Below are 25,360 nucleotides of genomic sequence, written 5' to 3'. Positions count from 1 at the left end.
CTCCCTGGATGCCACGTCAGGGGCACATGTACACACTTAGATTTGTTACACAAGCCCGTGGCTGCACAGAATGACCCCTCAGTGGACACGAGCACCCAGAGCAGCAGAGTTTTCATTTCCCAACATCCTTGCCAAATGTGATTTTCTCCTCCTGCTAACATTTGCTATTTTGATGGGTATAAAATATTGTGATGGGTACATAACTTCGTAACCTCACTGCTTGGTATCCTGGGTGCTTTTTTAAAGGGTTTTACAAATCTATCTCAGATATTTCCTAGAGACTTTGCAGAATGCCAGGCTGCTGAGATGGTGGGTGGGGAACCAGAAAACGCCTCTCTCTGGGGAAAGTATCAGTGGGGACTGGATAGAGTGGGAGAATTGTGGATCTGGGGCTCTCAGCCTACCCGCCCCATCGCCCCAGGCAGTCTGGCCCGGCTACGCAGTGCTAGAGACAAGGGAAGACACCTTCTGTCACTCTTCCCTCCTTGCCACTCACCCCAGGTTGCCACCCACAGAACTGGTCCCAACTGGGAATACAAGAGGCTTCCCAAGTCTTGTCTACTTGGACAGGATGCCACAAAATCCCAGCAAATCACTACATCTCCCTCTTCTGGCCTCTGCCTGGTATTGTTACTGAAAGGAATTCGTGGGTCTGGCTGCTCACCACTCAAAAGGCAATAAACAGGTCATGTTGGTGGAAAGGAAAGTTTGTTTTATTTCAGAGCAGGGCAAGGGTGGTGGATATCTGTCCAAAGGCCCCCTCTCTGCCCCTGACAAGCAGAGCGTGAGAGCTTTTACAGACAATGTTGCCGGGGCAGGGGTTGGGGAGGGGGTGTGTGTTACAGGCAGAAACAGCACAGTCATCTCTAACAGTTATCTTCAAATTGATTATCAGTGGTCTGACCAGCGTCATCTTGATTGTTTTAGGTACAGTTAATCTTCAGTTCCAGGGTGCACTTGTTCCCATTTCTTTGTGGTCCATTCTAAGAATTGTGGCAGCTCAAGTCCTGGGTACAGTCTGGTCATCATGTAGTTAACTCCTCCATCTGGTGTTTTGGTATCTATAAGACAGTTCACAGGATATGGCTCAGAATATTATCTGAGAAAGAACTAAAGGTCCTTGACTATGTTTAATGACTACATTATTATTTAGTCTCCTTTGACTGTTTCCCTTTGTTTCCACATTTCTCACATCTCTGATTAAACTTTGACTAAAGTTTTCCACAGGCAAAAGGTAGGCAGAGAACATGGTACGGGGTGGGGGGCCTATGGTCCTGCTCCGTTTCAGTACTACAGTTAAAGAATCCACTTGTAAGTCCCCCACCAAAGCCTGGGACCCCGCTGCCTCCTTTAAACACACACCTCTGCTGACGCTGCCCAGTTCTCCTGGACAAGGTATTGGTGTGGGGGTTGTGGGTGGAGTCTTGTCCTCTCCACCGTGAAGTCTTGTCCTCTTGTCCATGTCAGTCCATCCCACTGAAGCCAGGATCTCAGAATCGCACACCCTGACTCTGACAATAGGTACATGGTCCAGGGCAGCATCAGTGATGGGCCTGATGGGCGGACACACAACCCAGACAGGGCAGTCCTGGGCTTCATATATGTACACTGTGCTAGTCCCCTTGCTCTGGGTCTCTCAGGCGGCTCATCAGCTTGGGCTGTGTGTGGCCTCAGCTCTCCTCCTGGCATAAGGTAACCCATCCACAGCAGGAGGGAAGCAGGCCAATGTCTATTTTCCATAGCAGAGCATCACAGCTCCTGGATCCAGTCTGAGTGGGCTGCCCAGTTCTTTTCTTGAGAGCAGGGTGTGCTGTGGGAGTTGAAACAAGTGGAGGAAAAGACCCCCAGGAGGAAGCTGGGGGCTCCCTAGAGGGGTGGTCACTTTCCATCCTATTTTTTGGATATTCAAGTTGTATCATATATGAACATATATTTTTTGGCTGGCAGGATCTTAGTTCCCTGACCAGGGATCGAACTTGGCCCCTCAGCAGTGAAAGAGCCAAATCCTAACCACTGGACAGCCAGGGAATTCCCAAGATGTATCATATTTTAAACCTATGATTATTATTTTGTTTCCAGATATTTTATAGCTGGTATGAATGCTGATTACTTTCTTGTATGTAATAATACAATTGAATAGAGAGGGTCATGAGCATAATGTTCTTCCTTATTTCTTTGTATTTTGAGAGAAATTGTTAAATGAGAGAAAAACACAGTTTGAGCTCCTCCCTGGCAAGCTCCAAGGCATGACAACTATGTCCCAGTGCTTCAGATAGTTATTGGATTCTTGGAGTCACTTCTAGCTCTCAGTTTCCAAATTGAGACAAGTACAAGTTTTCCACTTTTAACTTCTGCTGCAGTTATTTGTGATTATGATCAAGACTGCATCGTAGTTAATCACGGAGGATTTTATTCCAATCAGAATTGCTGTACTATGTATCTTAATAGGTTGACGATCCAGCAAAAAATGTGATGGTGGAGAGAATAGATTTTACTTTCCAGTGGCCTAAAAGACTGATGACTCTCTTGTTCTTCAGGCTGTGGCTCCAAAGAATGAGGCATGTCCCAGGCAGCAAAGCAGGCATGGGTGGAGCAGGGCATCACTAGCTTCATCAGCAGAGAGGCTGAGGCACTAGTACATTGAATGACTTTGCATCCCGGTCAGGAGGGGGCGCATGCCCTCCGACTATTGACCCTGAGCGTCCTGCTCGGCCCTCAGTGGCCGGCAGGTGGCGCCAGAACCTTCCTGGTCTCCTCACGGGCGCATGCGCACCTCTCCGGCGTCCTTGGCAACGGAGCGCATTTTTCTCTCCGGAAGACTGAGGGCCCGCCACCGCGGCTCTGGGGCCGTTGCCTGGCTTGGTCGCGTCCGAGGCGGCCAAGCGCTTCCGGCTACGCCCCGCGTCTGAAGAGGTGATCACGTGAAGGGGCTGGCTGTGCAGCGGGAGCCGGTGAGGGAGCCGGTGCGGGAGCCGGGAGGGAGGTCGTGCTGCCAAGATGTCTGTCAGGCGCAGGGTGGTTTGTGGGGGACCGCACAGGTGTGTCGTCGTGGAGGGAGATGCGGTGCTGGGGACCCCGCAGCCTCGGGAGAGGGATGAGCGGGACTCGGGACCGGCCTGGGGAGACGCAGGATCCCTGGGCAGAAGGGAAAGTTTACAGTTAGCCCCGTTCTTCCGTTACTGTTTCCTCACTTGCTCTGGAAAGGTTATAAAAATGTCTGTTTTCCTTAGTGACTGAGAGTGTTTGCCTCCCCTTGTCCTTAAGGCACTGAACTATTCGGTCACTGGTGCAAAGATCTTTACTAAATTCCTGCTATGTGCGGACAATACGGATAGAATGGAATAGTAGTTGAAAGAATACTGAAAAAGTAAAGAGGAAGTGTGTTACATTACTTTAATATTTTAAGTATGCAAAACCCAGAATCTTCTATAACTTTAACTTCCTGACTTTAAAGGAACACAAATTATCTAAAATATACTTAATATACTTCTTAATCTCATTTCCAGATTAAGATATTGCCATGCTTGACAGTTTCTTTTAACACAGTGACCATCTTCAGTTCAGTTCAGTTCAGTTCAGTTCAGTCACTCGGTCGTGTCCGACTCTTTGCGACCCCATGAATCGCAGCACGCCAGGCCTATCTTAGATATGAGTAAATATTAGGTCATTGAAACATCTTTTGCAGGATTACAATGCAACTAGACATGTTAAAATAATAATATCCAGGCTACTACCAAGTTTTTATAAGAATATAATGAAAATACTGCAAATCACTTTTAGAAGATCCAAAGACAGTTGTGATTTTTTTTAAAAAAAATACTAGCCATTGCATATTACTTAAGACAATTTAAGATGAAATATATTAAAACTCAAAACTTTAGCATGTTTAAGAGCCGAGACAATGGGTGCTTTTTGTAAATTAGACACTTTTGTTGCAAGTTAGAATCTTTTGTAAATTATAAACTTTATCCTAATAACTTCAATATGTGAAGGCATTTAGATTAATTTTGTATATCTCTATTCGAATGGTAAATTAGAATGTCTATAATCTTATTTTTTAATAACCTCCTTTCCCAAAAGAATTAATATTTTTATATGTAGTTCTTCATTCCCCATTTCTTTACTTTTCCTTTTTGTTATTTTTTATATCAGAAAATGTATGTCTGTGTCTTGTTAAAGCTTTTCATTCTTCTAACATATTTCAGGAGGTACATTCTCTTCCTGTAAACAAGGAGAGAGCCCTTCTAATAAGCATGTATTACATATATAATCAGGAGTTAGTTTTCCAAGGAGCACTTAACAGTTTTCACTTGGCTTACAGTATCATCCTGTCTTGAATCCTGCATAAATATTTGTACAATAATGTCCTTTTACCACCATGCTTCTGATTTCACCATGGTATAGTTACTGATATGACTTTATCTTATTTTTTCATTTTATTTTATTTTTTTTTATTGGAGTATAGTTGCTTTACACTGCTGTGTCAGTTTCTGCTGTACAGCAAAGTGAATCAGCTATATGTATACATATATCCCCCCATATATCCTGTTTTTGGATTTCCTTCCCATCTAGGTCACTACAGGGTACCAAGTAGAGTTCCCTGTGCTATGCAGTAGGTTCTTCTTTTTAGTTATCTATAGGGCTTCCTCGGTGGTGCTAGTGGTAAAGAATTGCCTGCAGTGCAGGAGACACAAGAGATGTGGGCTCGATACCTGGGTCGGGAAGGTCCCCTGGAGGACGGCATGGCAACCCACTCCAGTATTCTTGCCTGGAGACTCCCATGGACAGAGGAGCCTGACAGGCTAGAGTCCATAGTGTTGCAAAGAATCAGACATGACTGAAACAACTTTGCACACATGCGGTGTATATATGTCAATCCCAATCTCGCAATTCATCCCACCCCATTTACCCCTTAGTGTCCATATGTTTGTTCTCTACATCTGTGTCTCTATTTCTACTTTGCAAATAAGATACCATCTTTCTAGATTTCAAATAATGATTTTATTTTAAATATTAATCTAATAATACAGTATTTTTGACTTTGTTTTCTATCATATACTAATATATGCTTTAAGAGGACACATATTAATATTTGCTAAATATAGTTAATTTGCATGAGATGGTAGCTGATTGCATTTCATCTTGATGCCCATTGGGCATTCTTATGAGTGTTTAAAGTACTTTTTAGAACAGATGTGAAAATATCTCCCATCAGGAAGCTTCCATTAGCCTCTTATCCTTATCTGTCAGAGGACACCCAGAATGAAAACCACAATCACAGAAAACTAATCTCAAACTGATCACATGGACCACAGCCTTGTCTAACTCAATGAAACTATGAGCCATGACATGTAGGACCACCCATGATGGACAGGTAATGGTGGAGAGTTCTGACAAAATGTGGTCCACTGGAGAAGGGAATGGCAAGCCACTTCAGTATTCTTGCCTTGAGAACCCCATGAACAGTATGAAAAGACAAAAAGATATGACACTATGACACTGAAAGATGAACTCTCCAGGTCGGTAGGTTCCCAACATGGTAGTGGATCCCTTTCTCCAGAGGATCTTCCCAACCCAGGGATCGAACCCAGGTTTCCCCCATCGCAGGCAGATTCTTTACCAGCTGAGCCACCAAGGAAGCCCCTAGAACTAGCACCCAAAAAAGATGTCCTTTTCATTACAAGGGACTGGAATGCAAAAGTAGGAAGTCAAGAGATACCTGTCAAGTATATTTGTATATTGTCAAGTATATTTGTCAAGTCAAATACCAACAGGCAAATTTGGTCTTGGAGTACAAAATGAAGCAGGGCAAGGCTAACAAAGTTTTGCCAAGAGAATGCACTGGTCATAGCAAACACCCTTTTCCAACAACACAAGAGGAGATTCTACACATGGACATCACCAGTTGGTCAATACCGAAATCAGATTGATTATATTCTTTGCAGCCAAAGAAGGAAAAGCTCTATACAGTCAGCAAAAACAAGACTGGGAGCTGACTGTGGCTCAGATCATATATTCTTTATTGCAAAATTCAGACTTAAATTGAAGAAACTAGGGAAAACCACTAAACCATTCAGGTATGACCTAAATCAAATCCCTTACGATTATACAGTTGTTGCTGCTGCTGCTGCTGCTAAGTCGCTTCAGTAGTGTCCAACTCTGTGCGACCCCGTAGACGGCAGCCCACCAGGCTCTGCCGTCCCTGGGATTCTCCAGGCAAGAACACTGGAGTGGGTTGCCATTTCCTTCTCCAATGCATGAAAGTGAAAAGTGAAAGTGAAGTTGCTCAGTTGTGTCCAACTCTTCACGACGCCATGGACTATAGCCTACCAGGCTCCTCTGTCCATGGGATTTTCCAGGCAAGGGTACTGGAGTGGGGTGCCGTTGCCTTCTCTGACGATTATACAGTGGAAGTGACAAACAGATTCAAGGGATTAGATCTTATAGACAGAGTGCTTGAAGAACTATGGAGGGAGGTTCCTGACATTGCACAGGAGGCAGTGATCAAGAGCATCCCCAAGAAAAAGAAATGCAAAAAGGCAAAATGGTTGTCTGAGGAGACCTTACAAATAACTGAGAAAAGTAGAGAAGCTAAAGGCAAAGAAGAAAAGGAAAGATATGTCCATTTGAGTTCAGAGTTCCGAAGAATAGCAAGGAGAGATAAGAAAGCCTTCCTCAGGGATCAATGCAAAGAAATAGAGGAAAATAATAGAATAGGAAGACTAGAAATCTCTTCAAGAAAATTAGTGATATCAAAGGAACATTTCATGCAAAAATGGACACAATAAAGGACAGAAATGGTATGGACCTAACAGAAGCATAAGATATGGCAAAAATACACAGAAGAACTATACAAAAAAGATCTTTATGCCTCAGGTAACCACAATGGTGTGATCACTCACTCAGAGCCAGACATCCTGGAATGCAAAGTCAAGTGGGCCTTAGAAAGCATCTTCGTACTCTCTTAATGGTGTTTCCCACTGTGGTTTTAAATGAAATTCTAGGTAATGAACAGTTTTCCTTTGTCTCAGATGAAAACTTGCTGGTGGGCCCTATAGTTTGATACTTTCCTGTCACATAGTAAAATGTCCTTAGATGAAGTGAAATAAGCCTTACACAAAGGATACACAGGTATGATTTCACTCACATGAAGTTGTAGAGCAGGCAAAACTAATTTATGGTAGAAAAAAATGAGAGTGATGTCTGCCTCCGGGAGCATGATGACAGACAGTGACTGGAAAGGAATGTGAAGGAACTTTCTGGATCAATGATAGCGTTCTATATTTTTGTTGCAGGAAGGGGGACCCCTTCCAGGGCCCTGGACTGAGCTCCTGTCTAACATTCAGAAATGGGTTGTCCAAGAAGAAACACGGTGCTGACAAAGCAAGAGACTTGACTGGGAAGGGGCACCTCAGTGGAGAGCAGGAGGGTCAGTGAACCCAGGAGAACTGCTCCACCATGTGGTTTGCAGTCTCCGGTTTCAGGTGATGTACTGTCTGGATTCTCTCTGATCAATCATTCTGGCTCAGGGTCCTTCCTGTGGTGTACACATTGCTTAGCTAAGATGGATTCAGTAAGGAGGATTGTGGGAGATTGGTAGGACTTTTGGCGTCTCTTGTTGACCTTTCCCGAATTCTTGTGGTTGGTGGTGGCTTGTTAGTTCCATGTTCCTTACCAGGACCTCTGTTGTAACGTAACTGGTGCAGATGATTACTACGGCGCCTGGCCCAGGGTGAGTGGTTTCAGCCAGTGTTTCCCCTAAGATTTTGACAGGGATCTGGGTTGTATAGGTACATGTATTTGTTGAAACTTCCCAGTTGATATATTTAAGATTTTTCATTTTATTATAAATAAATTTTATTCCAAAGGAATAATAAAACTGTAAGTAAATGTTGAACTGTACTTAATAATATTCCATAACATCTTACAGAAACACCAGAATGAACTTTTTGGCCAACCCGATATACACGCTTAAGTATTCGGGGAGAAACATATGAATGCCTGCATCTTACTTTGAACGGCATCCAAAAATCATTCAGGTTGCTGGATAGAGTAGTGGAAGAATAGCTAGCTATATGATAAAACAGCTAGAGTAAAATGCTGTGGTAAAAATGTAGGCAGGGAGTACTCGAGAGCTCACTGTAAAAAATAGTATTTTCACTTTATGTTTTCAGTTTCATTAAAAATGGGCAGAAATAACTTGAAAATCCTTGAAAAGTCCTTTAAAGTTCGGTGAGGCTAAAAGAAGGCCAGTTTCTCTTGCTCGGCTGTGCTGTGCTTAGTTGCATCGGACTGTTTGCAACCTCATGGACTGTAACTCGCCAGGCTCCTCTATCCAGGGGATTCTCCAGGCAAGAATACTGGAGTGGGTTGCCAGGCCCTCCTCCAGGGGACCTTCCCAACCCAGGAATTGAACCCAGGTCTCCCGCATTGCAGGCGATTCTTTACTGTCTGAGCCACTAGGGAAGCCCAAGAATACTAGAGTGGGTAGCCTATCCCTTCTCCAGAGGATCTTCCCAACCCAGGAATCAAACCAGGGTCTCCTGTATTGCAGGCGGACTGTATTGCAGGCGGACTTTATTGCAGGCAGATTCTTTACCAGCTGAGCCACCAGAGACGCCCCTCTTGCTCTGCAGTCACCTGTTTCTGCAGATCCTTGCTCAGTCTGTGTCCTCCTGTCCCTGCTGCCCATGCAGGAGAGTGGATTCCTCCCTCCTAGCCAGGAGCTTGTGTTCCTGTGCAGGCTTGTGTGTCTTGACCGGTCGGCCTGGTGTAGGAGGACTGAGTCCTCACCTACTGCCTGTGGTGACTCCAGGAAAGGCTAGGCACTTAGCCTTCTTCTCCCAGCCTGTGGCATCCGGCCTGCCCAGCCCTGGGGGAGGCACCTCCGCCCCTTGCCGCTTTCCTGTGTGCAGTCCAACTCTGCACTCCTGCCATCTCCAGGGGCTTCCTAGTTGACCATTTAACATACATGGCCTTGGTTAATGGAAAACATCTGGCCTTGTGCTCCCTGGCAGAATGAGACTTTGGAGAGCAGAGGTGAAACTGAGAAACGTCTGCTCCAAAGAAATTATTTGAAACTGTGCAAGATGGTGAAAGATGGCCGGGAGGTTGAGAAAGAGAGAGGGGGGAAAGAATCTGTAGGAGCAGAGATCACAAAAGAACCTGGGAAAGACAGCCTTCAAACACTCTCACTTTCAAGGGAGTCTCAGACTGCAAGACACCACTTTTTACCTGCCAGATTGTAAAAACAAAAGAAATTTTAAGTGATAATATTCAGTGCTGGCAAGGAAGTGATAGTGAAAAGGCACTATTGTACATTAGCAGTAAGAACTTTTTATGGAAATAATTTAAAAATATGTATAAAAGATGACACATTTTGAATCAATAAATTACATTCTAAGAGTGAAAAATCAAAATGTTTTCAAAGATCTGTATATAAAGATGTTTAACAAATTATCATAATAATAGCAAAAAATGGATATTGTCTATCAGGGTACTAATTAAAGTATAGTCCAACAAAGTGATGCAACTATTATGCAGACATTTTTCATGAAATGATTTTAGGAGAGAAGAATCAGGTTACAGAATTTTATATACAATGCGATTCCCATTATATGCTATAAGACTGTGAGAGTTAACTTGTTCTCTTTTTCACACTTCTGGCATTTCCCAAGTTTTCTGCTATGCATGCATATTGTTTTTCAAATCAGAAAAGAATTTGTTTAATTTTTATTTTATTATTTATTTCATTTTTGGCTGTGCTGGGTCTTCATTGCTTTGCATGAGCTCTCTGTGGTTTCTCAGAGCGGGGACTACTCGTGATTGTGTGTGCGCTGGCTTAATGCGGTGGCTTCTCTTGTTGTAGAGCATGGGCTCTGGGAAGCTTGGACTTCAGTAGTTGCGGCATGTGGGCTCAGTAGTTGTGGAGCATGGACTTAGTTGCTCTGAGTGTATGAAATCCTCCTGGACCAGGAATTGAACCTGTGCCCCCTGGATTGGCAGGCAGACTCCTGTCCACTATGCCACCAGGGATGTCCAGAAAAAAATTTTTTTTTAATGCCGCACAGTCTGGGACTGGGATATGAGAGCAATGTCTGCATAGGGATTTGGGATATGTTGTAAAGAAACTGTATCTTAAAATTCTTGTTTAACAACTCTTAAAAATCAATATGCAAAATCTTTTGTTTATAATATCAAGTCAGTGCAGGTCGCAGTTTTGGATCATACTGACATAAATGTTAAGTTGGTAGGTAGAAGGAACAAAGATTATTGCTTAAGAGCAGAGCTCTGTCTGTACTGGGCTGGAGCCATGTATTACAAATTTCTTGAGTGGACTTGTAAGCATAGGGTATGAACTGTCCATGATGATAAAGGTTGCTGCTACTGCTGTTTTGCAACATAGATGGCATTAGTTGCGGATTCTCACTATCCACAAGGGAAAAGAGTCATTGGAAGGGAAAGAGTGGGGGTAAGGGAACTTCCAGTTATGGAGCTGTCCAAGGTAAGGAGCAATGGCTGCACTTTGCTGGAGCAGCCGTGAAGAAATACCCCATTCCAAGGTAAGAGAAACCCAAGTAAGATTGTAGGTGTTGCGAGAGGGCATCAGAGGGCAGACACACTGAAACTAAAATTACAGAAAACTAGCTAATCTGATCACACGGACCACAGCCTTGTCTATCGCAGTGAAACAGCCATGCCGTGTGGGGCCACCCAAGACAGATGGGTCATGGTGGAGAGGTCTGACAGAATATGGTCCACTGGAGAAGGGCATGGCAAACCACTTCAGTTTTCTTGCCTCGAGAACCCCATGAACAGTATGAAAAGGCAAAAAGATAGGACACTGAAAGATGAACTCCCCAGGTCAGTAAGTGCCCAATATGCTACTGGAGATCAGTGGAGAAATAACTCCAGAAAGAATGATGGGATGGAGCCAAAGCAAAAACGATACCCAGCTGTGGATGTGACTGGTGATAGAAGCAAAGTCCAATGCTGTAAAGAGCAATATTGCATAGGAACCTGGAATGTTAGGTCCATGAATCAAGGCAAATTGGAAGTGGTCAAACAGGAGATGGCAAGAGTGAATGTCCACATTCTAGGAATCAGCAAACTAAGATGGACTGGAATGGGTGAATTTAACTCAGATGACCATTATATCTACTACTATGGGCAAGAATCCCTTAGAAGAAATGGAGTAGCCATCATGGTCAACAAAAGAGTCTGAAAGGCAGTACTTGGATGCAATCTCAAAAACGATAGAATGATCTCTGTTTGTTTCCAAGGCAAACCATTCAATATCACAGTAATCCAAGTCTATGCCCTGACCAGTAATGCTGAAGAAGCTGAAGTTGAACCGTTCTATGAAGACCTACAAGACCTTCTAGAACTAACACCCAAAAAAGATGTCCTTTTCATTATAGGGGACTGGAATGCAAAAGTAGGAAGTCAAGAAACACCTGGTGTAACAGGCAAATTTGGCCTTGGAGTACAGAATGAAGCAGGGCAAAGGCTAATAGAGTTTTGCCAAGAGAACGCACTGGTAATAGCAAACACCCTCTTCCAACAACACAAGAGCAGACTCTACACATGGACATCACCAGATGGTCAACACCGAAATCAGATTGATTATATTCTTTGCAGCCAAAGATGGAGAAGCTCTATACAGTCAGCAAAAACATGACCGGGAGCGGACTGTGGCTCAGATCATGAACTGCTTATTGCCAAATTCAGACTTAAATTGAAGAAGGTATGGAAAACCACTAGTCCATTCAGGTATGACCTAGATCAAATCCCTTAAGAGTATACAGTAGAAGTGACAGATTTAAGGGACTTGATCTGATAGACAGAGTGCCTGATGAACTATGGACAGAGGTTCGTGACATTGTACAGGAGACAGGGATCAAGACCATCCCCATGGAAAAGAAATGCAAAAAAGCAAAATGGCTGTCTGAGAAGGCCTTACAGATAGCTGGGAAGAGAAGAGAAGCAAAACGCAAAGGAGAAAAGGAAAGATATTCCCATCTGAATGCAGAGTTCCAAAGAATAGCAAGAAGAGATAAGAAAGCCTTCCTCAGCAATCAATGCAAAGAAATAGAGGAAAACAAAAGATTGGGAAAGACTAGAGATCTCTTCAGGAAAATTAGAGATACCAAAGGAACATTTCTTGCAAAGATAGGCTCGATAAAGGACAGAAATGGTATGGACCTAACAGAAGCAGAAGATACTAAGAAGAGGTGGCAAGAATACACAGAAGAACTGTACAAAAAAGATCTTCACGACCCAGATAATCACTATGGTGTTATCACTTACCTAGAGCCAGACATCCTGGAATGTGAAGTCAAGTGGGCCTTAGAAAGCATCACTACGAACAAAGCTAGTGGAGGTGTTGGAATTCCAGTTGAACTATTTCAAATCCTGAAAGATGATGCTGTGAGAGTGCTGCACTCGATATGCCAGCAAATTTGGAAAACTCAGCAGTGGCCACAGGACTGGAAAAGGTCAGTTTTCATTCCAATCCCAAAGAAAGACAATGCCAAAGAATGCTCAAACTACCGTACAATTGCACTCATCTCACATGCTAGTAAAGTAATGCTCAAAATTCTCCAAGCCAGGCTTCAGCAATACGTGAACTATGAACTTCCAGATGTTCAATCTGGTTTTAGAAAAGGCAGAGGAACCAGAGATCAAATTGCCAATATCCGCTGGATCATCAAAAAAGCAAGAGAGTTCCAGAAAAACATCTATTTCTGCTTTATTGACTATGCCAAAGCCTTTGACTGTGTGGATCACAATAAACTGTGGAAAATTCTGAAAGAGATGGGAATACCAGACCATTTGACCTGTCTCTTGAGAAACCTGTATGCAGGTCAGGAAGCAACAGTTAGAATTGGACATGGAACAACAGACTGGTTCCAAATAGGAAAAGGAGTACGTCAAGGCTGTATATTGTCACCCTGCTTATTTAACTTCTATGCAGAGTACATCATGAGAAACGCTGGGCTGGAAGAAACACAAGCTGTAATCAAGATTGCCGGGAGAAATATCAATAAACTCAGATATGCAGATGACATCACCCTTATGGCGGAAAGTGAAGAAGAACTAAAGAGCCTCTTGATGAAAGTGAAAGAGGAGAGTGAAAAAGTTGGCTTAAAGCTCAACGTTCAGAAAACTAAGATCATGGCATCTGGTCCCATCACTTCATGGGAAATAGATGGGGAAACAGTGGAAATAGTGTCAGACTTTATTTTGGGGGGCTCTAAAATCACTGCTGATGGTGATTGCAGCCATGAAATTAAAAGATGCTTTGTCCTTGGAAGGAAGGTTATGGCCAACCTAGATAGCATATTTAAAAGCAGAGACATTACTTTGTCACAAAAGTCCGTCTAGTCAAGGCTATGGTTTTTTCCGTGGTCATGTATGGATGTGAGAGTTGGACGATGAAGAAAGCTGAGTGCCGCAGAATTGATGCTTTTGAACTGTGGTGTTGGAGAAGACTCTTGAGAGTCCCTTGGACTGCAAGGAGATCCAGTCAATCTATCCTAAAGGAGATCATTCCTGGGTGTTCATTGGAAGGACTGATGTTGAAGCTGAAACTCCAATACTTTGGCCACCTCATGTGAAGAGATGACTCATTGGAAAAGACCCTAATGCTGGGTAGGATTGGGGGCAGGAGGAGAAGGGGACGACAGAGGATGAGATTGTTGGATGGCATCACTGACTCGATGGACATGGGTTTGGGTAGACTCCGGGAGTTGGTGATGGACAGAGAGGCCTGGCGTGCTGCAATTCATGGGGTCGCAAAGAGTCGGACACGACTGAGCGACTGAACTGAACTGATAGTTTGCACTGTGCTGTGAGTTTTGCAAGCATTAGCAATCATCTAATCCTTAGAGTAGCCCTGTGAGATATTGTTATATTGTTGTAACCAGGAAGTGACAGAAACCCATGTTAAACCAGTTGAAGCAGAATGGGAGTGTAGTGGTTCAGTTATCTGGAAAGGACAGTTTGATGGTGCGCATGCTATATGGTCATAAATCTCTGGCAGGTTATATAAATATTTTCCTAAAAGAGCTGCAACAGTGTCCCCAGCCTTCCCTACATTGTGATCATGAGACTTTCCATCAAGAATGATGTCTGTGTTCTTTCTCCTTGAATTTGGGTAGGCTTATGACTATGGTAGAGGTCATGCCATGTGACTTTCCAGGCTAGGTTATAAAAGGCAGTACAGATTCACCCTGAGTCTCTTGGGACACTCACTCTGGGAACTCAGCCACCATGCTGTGAGGAAGTTCAAGCCACGTGGAGAATTGTGGGTCGGTGTCCTGGCTGACAGCCAGCATTAACCATTACACCTGCAAGTGAGGAAGCTCTGAGGTGACCCCCATCCCCACCATCATCTAGCCTCAACCATATGAGCCATCCTGAACAGGAGCCACTCAGCTGAGCCTAGTTAAGTCCAGAACCGTGAGAATGATAATGAAATGAGAATGATAATGAAATCATTGTTAAGTCATTAACCTTGGGGGTGACTTGTTATATAGCAACAGGTATCTTTATTCTTCTGGTGTCCAAATAGAGTGTCAGGTAAGAGTTTTTACTGAAATCATTCTTTGCTATGCCAAACAGCTTCTTCTATGCTTCTGGAAAAGATGGCAGCAAGTAGCTCCCACTTATAAAGTCCCTACAGTTAGAGATTTTGGAGGACGGGCGAACTTTCTAACAAGGCCTGGCCACTTAAGGTGTTCTATGCCCCTGGCTATGAGATTTGTTCAAAGATGGTCAAGTGACCCAGGCAATCATTCTTCCCTAGGATTTTCATGCTGGGACCTTCAGGAAAAATGACCCCTCTTCTACTCTAGGACTCTGGTGGAATAATTACCCTGGAATAGGGGAGGGGGCGTTATTCCTCAAAAGCAGGAATGCTGGTCCAAGCACATACGAGCACAAAAGATACACAGTTTAAGATCAGAGAAGAGTCTGGGCTATCTCAACCAGAACCTCTCAAATTTTAAAACTCTAGATGAGTCCATACTTTAGTTATCCTAAACGCTTTTGTTGATACCATGTATTCATTTTTCTTTTTTGTGTTAGGCATTTATTAAAATCTCCACTCAATTCTGCACCATATCCCTATTTTATAGACAAAAAAAAAAAAAACTGAGGCTCAGAGAAAATAAACTGGCTCAAGGTTAGAAAGAGCAAAAGTAGCCACTTTGTGGTTCAAATTTAAATCTATCTGGGAAGCCTATTCTATTTCCACCACTACATATCTTCTGGTGAACTGAGTATCTCTCAGGGCCACCCTTAGGCAAAGCTGTGTGAAGGGCTGAGGTAATCATTCCCTCCAACCCCCTCCCACTTTGCAGTCCCCACTCTCTTTTGGTAAATCTCATGCCCTGGTGCCCGTGAGTGATTCCTAAGTATGGTCACCTTAGCAGCAACCTGAGCTCTAGCTTTTTTATGATTTTCACCAAAACTGTGCTAACTCCCATACCTTAAGGCTGATGATTTTTAACTGAGGTGAGCCCAATCAGGTATTCACCAGAGAACCCTCCGGGTAATGGTGTCTCATTTGTACTCGACAAAGACCTTCAGGGTCTTCTGAAGAAGGGCTGTTGGTGGACGAGACCAGCCCATGGTCAGCCATATGAGGATTATTAGCAGGCATATTAGTTTCCTGGGGCTCCTCCGACAAATCACATAAACTAGATAGTTTAAAGCCACAGAAATTTATTTTACCACAGTTCTGGATGCTAGAAATCCAGATTCAAGGTGTCAGCAGGCCTGGTTCCTTCTGGAGACCTAGAGAAGATCTGTCCCATGCCTGTCTCTTAGCTTCTGGTGTTGCTGGTAGCCCTTGGCATTCCTTGGCTCCTAGATGCCTAATTCTAGTCTCTGCCCCCATGTTTACATTGTCTTTCTCTCTGTGCATATCTGTGTCTCAAATTTCACTTTCTTTTCTCTTGGATTAGGGCCCAACCTTAATCCAGGATGATCTTGTCTTGAGATCTTAATTGCAACTGCAAAGATCCTCTTTCCAAATAAAGTCATATCCTGTGTTGTGGTGTGTGTATCTGGGGGCTGTGGTGCTTAGGACTTGGACCTATATCCTGAGGGAACACCATCTACCCTACTCTAGCAGAGTATTTGGAAGCCCTACAACTTACACACTGAAGCTACTTGAGATTACTCCCCCACCAAGTGCAGAGTCCTTTACTGTCTTTGATATCTCACTGATGACTCTGGAAAGGCTTTGTAGGGGTATCTAAATGTTTGCAGGCTAGACTTACATTAGTTCGTTCATTCGTGAGCAAGGATACTTATCAAAAAATCATAAAACCAAAAAGGTGTAGGTCAACTAATTCCTGGTCCTCCAAGGATCGAGTTGCACCCAAGGCAGGAGGGTGTTGTGAAGCAAGGGGCATTCTCTGCTTGGGGGTGTGCACGGAGGGCATTCCCGGGCCCTTCTGGTGCACGTGCACTTCCTGGTTTACGGCTCTTTCAGAACAAGGAGGGCATCTGACTGATCTTTAAACCCTAGGATCCTGGTGGGGCTTTGCTCATTTGGGGGGTCTGTTCTTAGCTACCCCACATCCCTTCAGAAGACAGGTTGTGTGTAATCACTCAAATAAAAGGGAAGAACCATTCTGTCCCTTTCTTTCCTGGGAGATGGTGAGGGCAGAGGCACTGTCCTGCCCCGAGCCAGTCCAAAGCCTCAGCTCCTGAAAGCCTGCCTCCGCTGGTTATTTCTTTTGGTTCATCCTCAACTCTGAATACCTGTAATTTTATTTTACACACCTTTATGCTGCTTAAACTGCCCCCTCACAACTTTCCAGTCTAATTCCTGCAAGCCAGGAACCCCTGGGGCCTTCTCATTCCCCTTTTCTTCTCTCCTTCCTTTCTGTACTGAACCCCATGACCTTCTGTTCAGCCCCTTTTTACTGATGAAGAAGCTGAGGCTTACAGAGGTGACACAATTTGCCCTAGGTCTATGTAACTTGGGCAGTGCTTAGCCAAGGTCCAGTTGCAATCCAGGGGCCTTTCTGTGTCCCCTAAGGTGCCTGGTCTCTAGCAGCAGTTCCCAGGCTTTTGGATCTTGGAACTACTTTAGTGGATCTTGGAACTACTTTAGTGGATCTTGGAACTACTTTAGTGTAGGGAAAACATGATGACCCCCTCTCCCCCTTATTATTGAAGCACTGCTAAGGAGGGGGTGCTTCCCAGGTGGCTCAGTGGTAAAGAATCTGCCTGCTAATGCAGGAGACCTGGGTTCATTCGCTGGGTTGGGACGATCCCCTGGTAAAGGAAATGGCAACTCACTCCAGTATTCTTGTCTGGAGAATCCCATGGACAGGGACTGTAATCCATGGGGTTGCAAAGAGTTGGATACAACTTAGCAACTAAAGAGCAACAAAGTGGGGAGCAGCAGCTTGTGTCCTCAGGCCAAGGTTTGTCCAAACAGTTGGGCAGGGAAGTACTGAGGGTGAGGATGCTGGCTAGGGAAGGCCTCCAGGCTGCTAGCAGTCACTATTTGCTGGGCATTGTACCAAGCACTTTACCCATTTTATTGGCTCATTTTCCAATGGAAGAAAGTGTGGCTCAAAGAAGATAGGTGATTCAGCACCTAAGAGAGGCTGGAGTGGGATGCACATTTAAGTCTGTCAACCGCCTGCAATGCAGGAGACCTGGGTTCGATCCCTGCGTCGGGAAGATCCCCTGGAGGAAGGCATGGTGACCTACTCTATATTGTTGCCTGAAGAATACCATGGACAGAGGAGCCTGGTGGGTTGCAGTCCATGGGGGCTGCAAAGAGTTGGACATGACTGAGTGACTTTGACTTTGTTAGCCTAGTGAGACAGAGGTCACCAGGTAATGAGTGGTGACTAGAAGGGATGTGACAGAAGTGGACAAGCAAGGCTTTCCTGGTCAGAGAGCCCTGGGTTTGGATCATCACCTGAGACTTCTTTTCCTCATTTGAATAATGGGCATGGTAACACAGCAAGGAAGTGCAGGTCCCACTTCAAGGCACCGTGGATGAATTTCAGAACTGAAGCAAAGAGCCTGACCCTGCAGGTCCTTTGCAAATAATGGCCATTCATCAGAGGCCATGCCCTTGGTGGGCAGAGGGGCCCTGGGTCTGTCTTTTCACTCCAGTGTCTCTCCTATTGGCATCTAATGGAGAAGAGATACAAGTCGTCATAGTACAATCTAAGCAGAGTTTAACTGCAGAGGGCCATACTGTGCTCTTTGTCAGGGCTTCCCTAAGCTCAGGCCCCCTCTTCTGGGATCCTGGCTGGCAACGAGGCAATGACATGTCTGAGCACAGGTCTGTGCTGCCTTTCCAAGCTAGAAATAGGGCAGCGTACCAGGTAGTTGATTTTCTTACCCACACCGTCTCTAGTGTTAGGCTCTTGGGCTAGGTCCCTGACTGATAGATACTGCAAGGGATGCTGTCAGGGACAAAAACTGGCTTGAAGGAGGGTGAGAGAGAAATTCCTGATAAAGTGCTACACACTGTGGTACCTCCTTTATGGCAGGACCTTCTCACACCCCCTGGAGGCTATGCTAGGCCGGACCCTGGAGCCAGATCTATTTAAGAGAAGCGCCATACCTTGGACTCTAAGACTGTTTTTCCTTTGGCTTACTCCCCAAAACAGCCAATAACTGGAGGATGATCTAAATATGGGTCCAGGTGGGTGGCTATGGCTCCTTATTGCCTCTCTTGGGGCTCAGAGGTGCCCCCTGAGTTGGGTGCTCTTGGCAACCTGGGTGGAGTGGAGCCAGGTGGGAGGCCAGGCTCCCACCTCATATGCCCTTAATCACATCAGCATCTAGGAACTGGCGCTGCACAAATGACACTGCTACTCAGGACATCACCTCACCTACACTGCACATCTGAACTGTGGGGCTTCGTTTTCCATGAGCAGCCTGGGCTGGAACTGGATGACTCACTATGCTCAATAATCACTGATACAGTCAGACTGACCATCTGAATGCCTTGACCATGTTGCCTCCCCTGCAGCTCCCCATCACCTATGGTCAAATTCTGTACTTTTTAACTTGGTTGTCAACTTCCCACTACCCAGTCTCCTTCCACATTGAAGGCACGCTGTATTCCAGCCATACCAGATGCCCTCCCTGCTTGCTTCTGTTTTTCCCACCAGTGCTACTCCTTTGAGGCCACCTTAGCTGGTACAGGTATCTGAACCAAGAAGACCTGCACCTGAATGCTGGTCCTGGGTTTCTTTATCAGCTGAGTGACCTTGGGCAAGTTACTGTAGTGCTAAGTTCTCACTGTTCTGGAGCAAGGCTGAGCTATGTCTAGGAGCAGGGCACCGGCTCTGGAGGGGAGATCTAAGAGCTGCCTGGCCTCATAGAGCCTCTCTTTAATTCCTTTTCACCTCAGCATCCTCACCTGCAAAATGGAAATATGACTGCCTCACTTGCAGGACTGTGGAAGTGACTGAAGGGGAACATGAGGCACAGAGGGTCTGACTGCTGTCTCCTTTTCTTCTTACTATTCAACCACCTGCAAAGTCAAGCTTCAGCCTGTCTTCTTTGCAGCCTTAACCCCTTGCCCTTCCGAGGTCCTGACTGCCCTTCTCCCTGCTGAGCCCTCACTTCCCCTACTTGCTTTTTGCCTGCCCAGCTGCCTGTGGCCAAGCTTCCCCAGGGGACACTGGGGATGCTCCCTGAAAATGCATGTTTCACCCTGCCTGGGGCTTCCCTCCTTGGTCATTTACCTTGCAACCATGGACTGGTTGGACCTCCGCCAAACCTCAAATGCTCATCAACCCTGCCTTCCTCAGAGTATGAGGCCAGCAATGTTCTTGACAGAGGGTTGGTAGTATCTGCAGATTGACGTCTCAGCCCACCTGACATCTCAGCCCACCTGACTGGTATAGTTGAAGTTGGGGAAGATGGAGACAGGGAAGGCCACTTCTATAACTCCTCTGCACCAGAGGTGAACACATGCCAGGTCTGAACAGGTGGGAGTGCCTGCCCACCCTCCATCAAGGTGTACAGGGGGAGGTAGGTAAGTTCAAACACTTCCAGATGAAGTCTTTAGAAAAAGTGAGGAAGAGAGATTGCAACAGAGGACATTATTTCAAGAACCCAAGTTATCAAAGATGTAAAGTAACAAATATACTTTTAATTCATCTACTGATAAAAATTACTCAGCAAGGATTAGTAACCGTTTCAGCTCCTAATCTGTTACAGTCCTGTCCTGGGCTCTCTTGAGCTTCTTGGTTAGCTATTTACTTATTAACTTCATCCACAGTATTAGAAAAACAAGGCATTAAATCAGTTTAGGTGAAATGAATGGCTGGCAGCCAAACCCAGTCTCTTATATTCCATATTTTTTCTTTAGTTCTTCTACTTTGTCAACGTAAGCTTTCATGGCATCTTCTTTAGAAGTCCCTGCAAGGCATCAACAAGATTATTTGTCAGAGAGGCAGTACTGTAGAAAGGCAGCAAACTTTAGAGCCCCAGGTTAATGCTGCGAGGCTCAGTTTCTCACCTGTGAAGGGGGTGGGGGTTCAACTACACCTCACAGACCTGGCCAGGATGTGACTTTTGAAGTCCTTAAGGAGCTTGGCCCACCGGGAAGGCTCCATAAAGCACTGAGCTCATAATGTGTGTGCAGCTGCCTGAGCCCTGTCACTGGCTTGCTGGCCAGGTGAGTATCCCACTGTTGTGTCCCACTGACTTTCACGATTGGCTTTGATCTATCAAGTATTTCTCTGTTGGGCTCTTATCTCTTAGAGCTGTTAAGCTGCCAGGGAAGAAACAAAGCCAGATACCCTCTTCTCCCCAGAAAGCAGCTTTGGGAACTCTGAAGACAAGCAGCTGGCCCTTGGAGGGGAAGACAGAGGACACTGGAGATATCCCTCAGAGATAGTGATGCCTGGTGTCCTGGATTCTACGCTGAAGGAGAGATACTCAGTGGGAATTAGTGTGTGTTCTGGAGGAAGGGTGAGTACATGGGGCCTCAGAATGGTATGGAAATGCCTAATGAGAATGGACAGTCAGAGGGGCATTCCTGTTTCACTTACTTGCAGATCCTAGGAGTATATTTATTGTATTCTGGCCCCTTTTGAATTCAAGGGTTTCTCATTTGCAGGAAGACAGAGGGCTTATTCAGAAACGAGCAAGCTAAGACACAAAAGCTGGCAGGCACTTCAGTGCCAACTTCTGGGTCTTGCTGCCGCAGGTGGCATGTGATTAAGTCACAGCCAGGATACTTCTTGGCCTCTGTTCTTAGCACATAATAGCTCCATTCACCGAGGCTACGATGTGCCAGCAGCCTGCCATGCATTAATTCATTTCTTTTTTTAGGTGCCTTTCTGGCTGGAAGGGAACTAGGGAGGGCTACTTGGGCCAGGGGGTCACTGCCTGGCCTTGTGAGGGTAAGGAAGGTGTGAACAGGAAACCATCCCTATTCTGAATATTATAAAGCCCAAGGCAACTTATCACCTCCCAGTCTGTTTGTCAGTGGCCTGGTCCCCTGGCCCCTCCACTCTCCAGATGATATTATGACTCAGAGATGGTGTTTTTGGAAATGGCACAAATGGTATCATAAGTGGTCTAGTTTCTTTTTTTTTTTTCCGTTCTGGTCTAGGTCAAACTGGTTCCCAGCATGTGCCTCACCCATTCTGTTCTCTCTCCTCACCCCTTACACCCCTTAATGAACAGTATTTCGTTACTGGGGTTCCCAAATGAGGGGAGCATATTAGAACAATTACCTTTCAGCTCATTCCAGGCATCCCACTTGGCCTTGCCTTTGAAGTCCAACATTCCAGGACGTTCTTAAACAAGGGAAGGAAATACATTAGACCTGCTGCAAGTTCTAATGGGGAACTGTATCCATTTTCTTGCCATGATAACCATATTTTATCTTCTTTTTCCAGTCTCTGCTATGGAGTTAAATGGGTCTAGTATGGTGGGTTCTGCCTTCAGAAACCCACATGTACAGAAATTCAAACTTAAAATCTAGAGAAAATAGGAGGAAAACTGTTCTCATTACTAGAGAGCCCCTTTCTTATAAATTAACTCCAAAATTTCTTTTAAAAACCATACTTTATTTTTTTTAAACAAGTACCACAATCCATTCACCTGACTTAAAATTCAAACACCACAAAGGGATTACTATAAAGTTTCCTTTCACTCTTCCCACCCAACGTCTCTCCCATGTTATTGTTATCAGTTTTGTAGGTGTCCTTTTCTGTGAACTGTCTGTTCATATCCTTGCCCCATTTTGCTACCAAATTGTTAGTCTATTTTTTATTGTTTTATGGGAATTTTATCCACCCCCCCCAACCCCGAAGGCAAGCTTCCTTTAAGGTATACCATGGTTTTATACCTGTAGACCTGTTATCAGTTGCACTTGGGGAACACACTTACCACCTCCCTGCTGACCTAGTTCACTGCCATGCTAAGAAGAAAGCCCAGGGGAGCAATCGGAATGCCCACAGCCAGGACCACAGTGTCTGTGAAACATAAAGTCTCCCCTGAAGTGCTTGCCGGGAAGCATTCCCAGGGACACCTGAGGGAAACTGCGCCCCAGAATCATCATCAGAATCTGAGATTGGCACATCCCAATAGCCCTCTCATGATGATAGAAAGGTGGTATATTTGCACTGTCTAACTCAGGGGCCACCTGCCACTGGTGGCAGCTGAGCACCTGAAGTGTGACCGGGGAGTGAACTGTTGCCTTTATTTCATTTTAAGTATTCTCAGTTTAAATTTAGATAGCTGCATGTGGCTAGTGGCTGCTGCATTGGACCGAACAGCCCTAGAGGGAGCTGATCAGGAAGTGATAAGAATCCCAAGCCAGTCTACCTACACTAATGCGAAAGCAGGGCAGAGGACAGTCTCTGTGACAATCGTGTTTGTCAGAAAAGTGTCTCAGTCACTCTGGTCACCCCCACTTCATCTCCCCTGCCTCCCCAAAAAGATGCAGAGTTTATAAACTCAGGGTAAAACTCACCTTCGCCACAAGACCTTTCTTAACTAAGCCCTCCCTGTGATTTTTATTTTAAAATATTTTACTTATTTGGCTGTGCCGGGTCTTAGTTGCTGCATATAGGATCTTTAACTGTGGGATCTAGTTCCCTGACCAGGGATTGAACCTGGGCCCCTTGCAGTGGGAGCCTGAAATCTTAGCTACTGGATCACCAGGGAAGTCCCACTCCTTGTGATGTTTGATTTGGCACTGCCCAGGATCCTTAGCAGCCAGCCCACCTGCTCCACCTGCTACCCTAACTGCAAAGGAATTAGAGGCTATGCTCACCCTCTTAAACAGCAGTGAGGGGTGACCTGCTTCTATGCTACTGTGGCTACCATCTCTGAGTCCCTGTGTACAATGCATCGTGCTATTGCCATATACTCCTGAGTTTCAAGAACTTAGGGGCAGAATGAAAACTGTCCAAGGAAGAAAAGACATTATAGAATATGGTGGTCCAAACCACGGTCTCAAATCTATACCTAGATTTTTTGACAGGGAACAAATGGTGGAATTTTTGTTAGCAAAAATGCTTCTGACCTGCCACAGAAAGCCAGCTGCTACTCTACTTCTGACATCAGGCTTGGCCTCACTGCCAAGCTCCCCAACTTTGATCCTGTCTGTCTGGGGTGGAAATAATGTGGTTCAATAGAACTACTACTGAGCTGAGAGCTTGGAGCAAATCTCTTCCAAGCTGGGATCTTTGTCCCTCCCAAATAGATGGAAAATGCAGGTGATAACGAGTCAAGTGCTCAAACTGGGATTTGAATTCTGCTATTTGAGCCACCAAGAAACCAAGAATAGTGCAGGAACATGGATGAACCCCATTCAGGAACATGATCTTTGGGCAACCTCTCCCAGCTTAAACCCCAGGAACCACCGTAAGTGTAGGGCTGTGGGTGGTTTTGAGAATGAGGTTCCCAGAGATTAACAGTTTCAGCACCAACCAAGGCTGCCAAGCCTGCTTTGATGAATCTGGGCCTTCCCAACTCCACCTCAACATACCTGTATTTATGTCACCCACAGTTGCTTGTTTGTAGTGGCTGTAGAGGAACAGCATCTCCTCGTCTGCTGGCTTGGTCTTAAGGTGCTTAACTTCCTCAGAAGCTTTGTCAAACTCAGCCTAAATACAAGGGAGAGAAGAGGCCTGACCAGAGTTTGGTAATGAGGATGGAGGAGTTGGAAAGGAAGCACTCTCTTGTCCTGCTGGTGAGGAATAGCAGTCTTCCTCATCTCCTCAACAGGGTAGCTAGACAGATTCAGCAAAACCAGGAGGGGAAGCACATCCCCTCACTCACTTGATGGACAACTATGTATGGGGCTCTCTCACTAAACCAGGTGTCACGTGCTGGAAACAGAGGTGAAGGAGACAGGCTAAGGCTGGCTGCAGTGGACACACACTTCACAGAAAAAGCAGCACGGCCAACTGGCTGGCCAGACAGAGGTCTCTGGATAGCCCTGACTTGCGATAGGGCTGGCACTGCGTGACTGAAACAGCAGAGAAAACGGCAGGAGCGCAGAGGTGTCAGCGGCCAGAGCCCGCTGGCCCCCTCCCTCTGAGGCCAGGGGATCCGGCGCCGATCCTCGTCCCAGTGTGCAGTGTCCGGACTGAAGACGGGGGAGGAGCCAAAGATGGCCCCACACTGCTAGGTCCCGGAAAAGCGTCTACAGTCAAAGAAGGGAAAGTCCTCTAGGTCACCCCTCCTCAGGCTGCGACCCTCCCCTGGCCTCGCGCTGGACACTCGGCCCCTGCTTCCCCTGATCTCCAAGCTCTCAACCGCGGCCTCCTGGCTTCTCCACTCTATATGGCACCCCTACTCCTGCCGTGTCCTTCCGGATGGGGCACTCTGTCCCCTTAGTCTTTCAATCTATAAAAACCATTACATCCCATCTGTCTATGTTGGACCCTAGCCTCCGACCTCAATTCCTGCTTTACTGCGAACGAAGTCTTCCCCATGGCAACTTGCCAGCCGTTGCGGGCTCAGTAGCTGTGTTAGGAGCCCCAAACCGGAAAGTTCCGCTTACAGGGCTCTGTTCAGAGTCTGGGCTGGGCAAGGGTCCAGAAATAACAGCAGAGCAGGGAAGGGAAAGACCTTGCGGGTGTATCTGCGGGATGATCTCCGCACCATCTTCCCGCCTCGTGGCACCTTCGCAGCCAAGGCTGGGCACGCGTCATACCTTAGACATGCCGGCGATATTGCAAAGATTCCAAGAAGCTCGCGGAGGCGGCGAAGAGCAAGAAGTTGCAGCACAAGAGACTCAACTGGCAGCGCCTTTGGAAGCGCAGCCTTAGGCCTCTCCACCTGCGCTCGGACCAGCGAGAGACAGCCAATCAGAAGCCAGATGTATGCTGGG

General features: G+C 45.6%; 2 protein-coding genes across 31 annotated transcripts in view; one reads left to right on the top strand and one right to left on the bottom strand.

Annotated features, from left to right (window-relative positions):
• Positions 1-697: 697 nt before the first annotated feature.
• Positions 698-25,360, top strand: part of C3H2orf76 (chromosome 3 C2orf76 homolog) — a 139,782-nt gene continuing 115,119 nt past the window's right edge. For 5 of the 29 annotated variants that reach the window (XM_081575891.1, XM_081575855.1, XM_081575880.1 and 2 more), the window contains exons 1-2: positions 2,783-2,951; positions 20,819-20,976. Coding sequence is in view for 2 of the 29 variants with exons in the window: in XM_081575851.1 (XP_081431977.1) it covers positions 2,645-2,913; positions 7,296-7,437 (411 nt within the window). In the remaining 27 variants the exon portion in view is untranslated. Of the gene's footprint in view, positions 2,952-7,295; positions 7,485-20,818; positions 20,977-25,360 lie in introns of those variants that run through there. The other 24 variants (XM_081575856.1, XM_081575876.1, XM_081575862.1 and 21 more) reach the window with 9 other exon arrangements.
• DBI (diazepam binding inhibitor, acyl-CoA binding protein) lies at positions 20,133-25,324 on the bottom strand. Of its 2 annotated transcripts, none has more exons than XM_081575907.1 (4): positions 24,925-25,324; positions 24,011-24,128; positions 21,747-21,809; positions 20,133-20,421 (listed from the first exon to the last, which is right to left on the bottom strand). In XM_081575907.1, the coding sequence occupies exons 2-4, from the start codon at positions 24,063-24,065 to the stop codon at positions 20,348-20,350; spliced, it is 192 nt and encodes a 63-aa protein (XP_081432033.1). In that variant the 5' UTR covers positions 24,066-24,128; positions 24,925-25,324; the 3' UTR covers positions 20,133-20,347. The 2 variants fall into 2 exon arrangements, with proteins under 2 accessions (XP_081432033.1, XP_081432032.1); XM_081575906.1 differs by having other exon boundaries at positions 25,184-25,324.

The sequence above is a fragment of the Giraffa tippelskirchi genome, chromosome 3, assembly GCF_054371585.1.
Source record: "Giraffa tippelskirchi isolate mGirTip1 chromosome 3, T2T-mGirTip1v1.2.pri, whole genome shotgun sequence".
Lineage (NCBI taxonomy): Eukaryota > Metazoa > Chordata > Mammalia > Artiodactyla > Giraffidae > Giraffa > Giraffa tippelskirchi.
The sequence above is the reverse complement of the archived record's forward strand: the minus strand, read 5'-3'. Positions and strand labels throughout refer to the sequence as shown.

What these genes read in the sequence shown, in the direction of transcription:
- DBI (XM_081575906.1), bottom strand. An exon ending in TGTGGGTGACATAAATACAG is followed by an intron (nt 21,810 to 24,010) that starts GTATGTTGAGGT and finishes CCCTTGTTTAAG; the next exon opens with AACGTCCTGGAATGTTGGAC. An exon ending in TGCCTGGAATGAGCTGAAAG is followed by an intron (nt 20,422 to 21,746) that starts GTAATTGTTCTA and finishes GATGCCTTGCAG; the next exon opens with GGACTTCTAAAGAAGATGCC.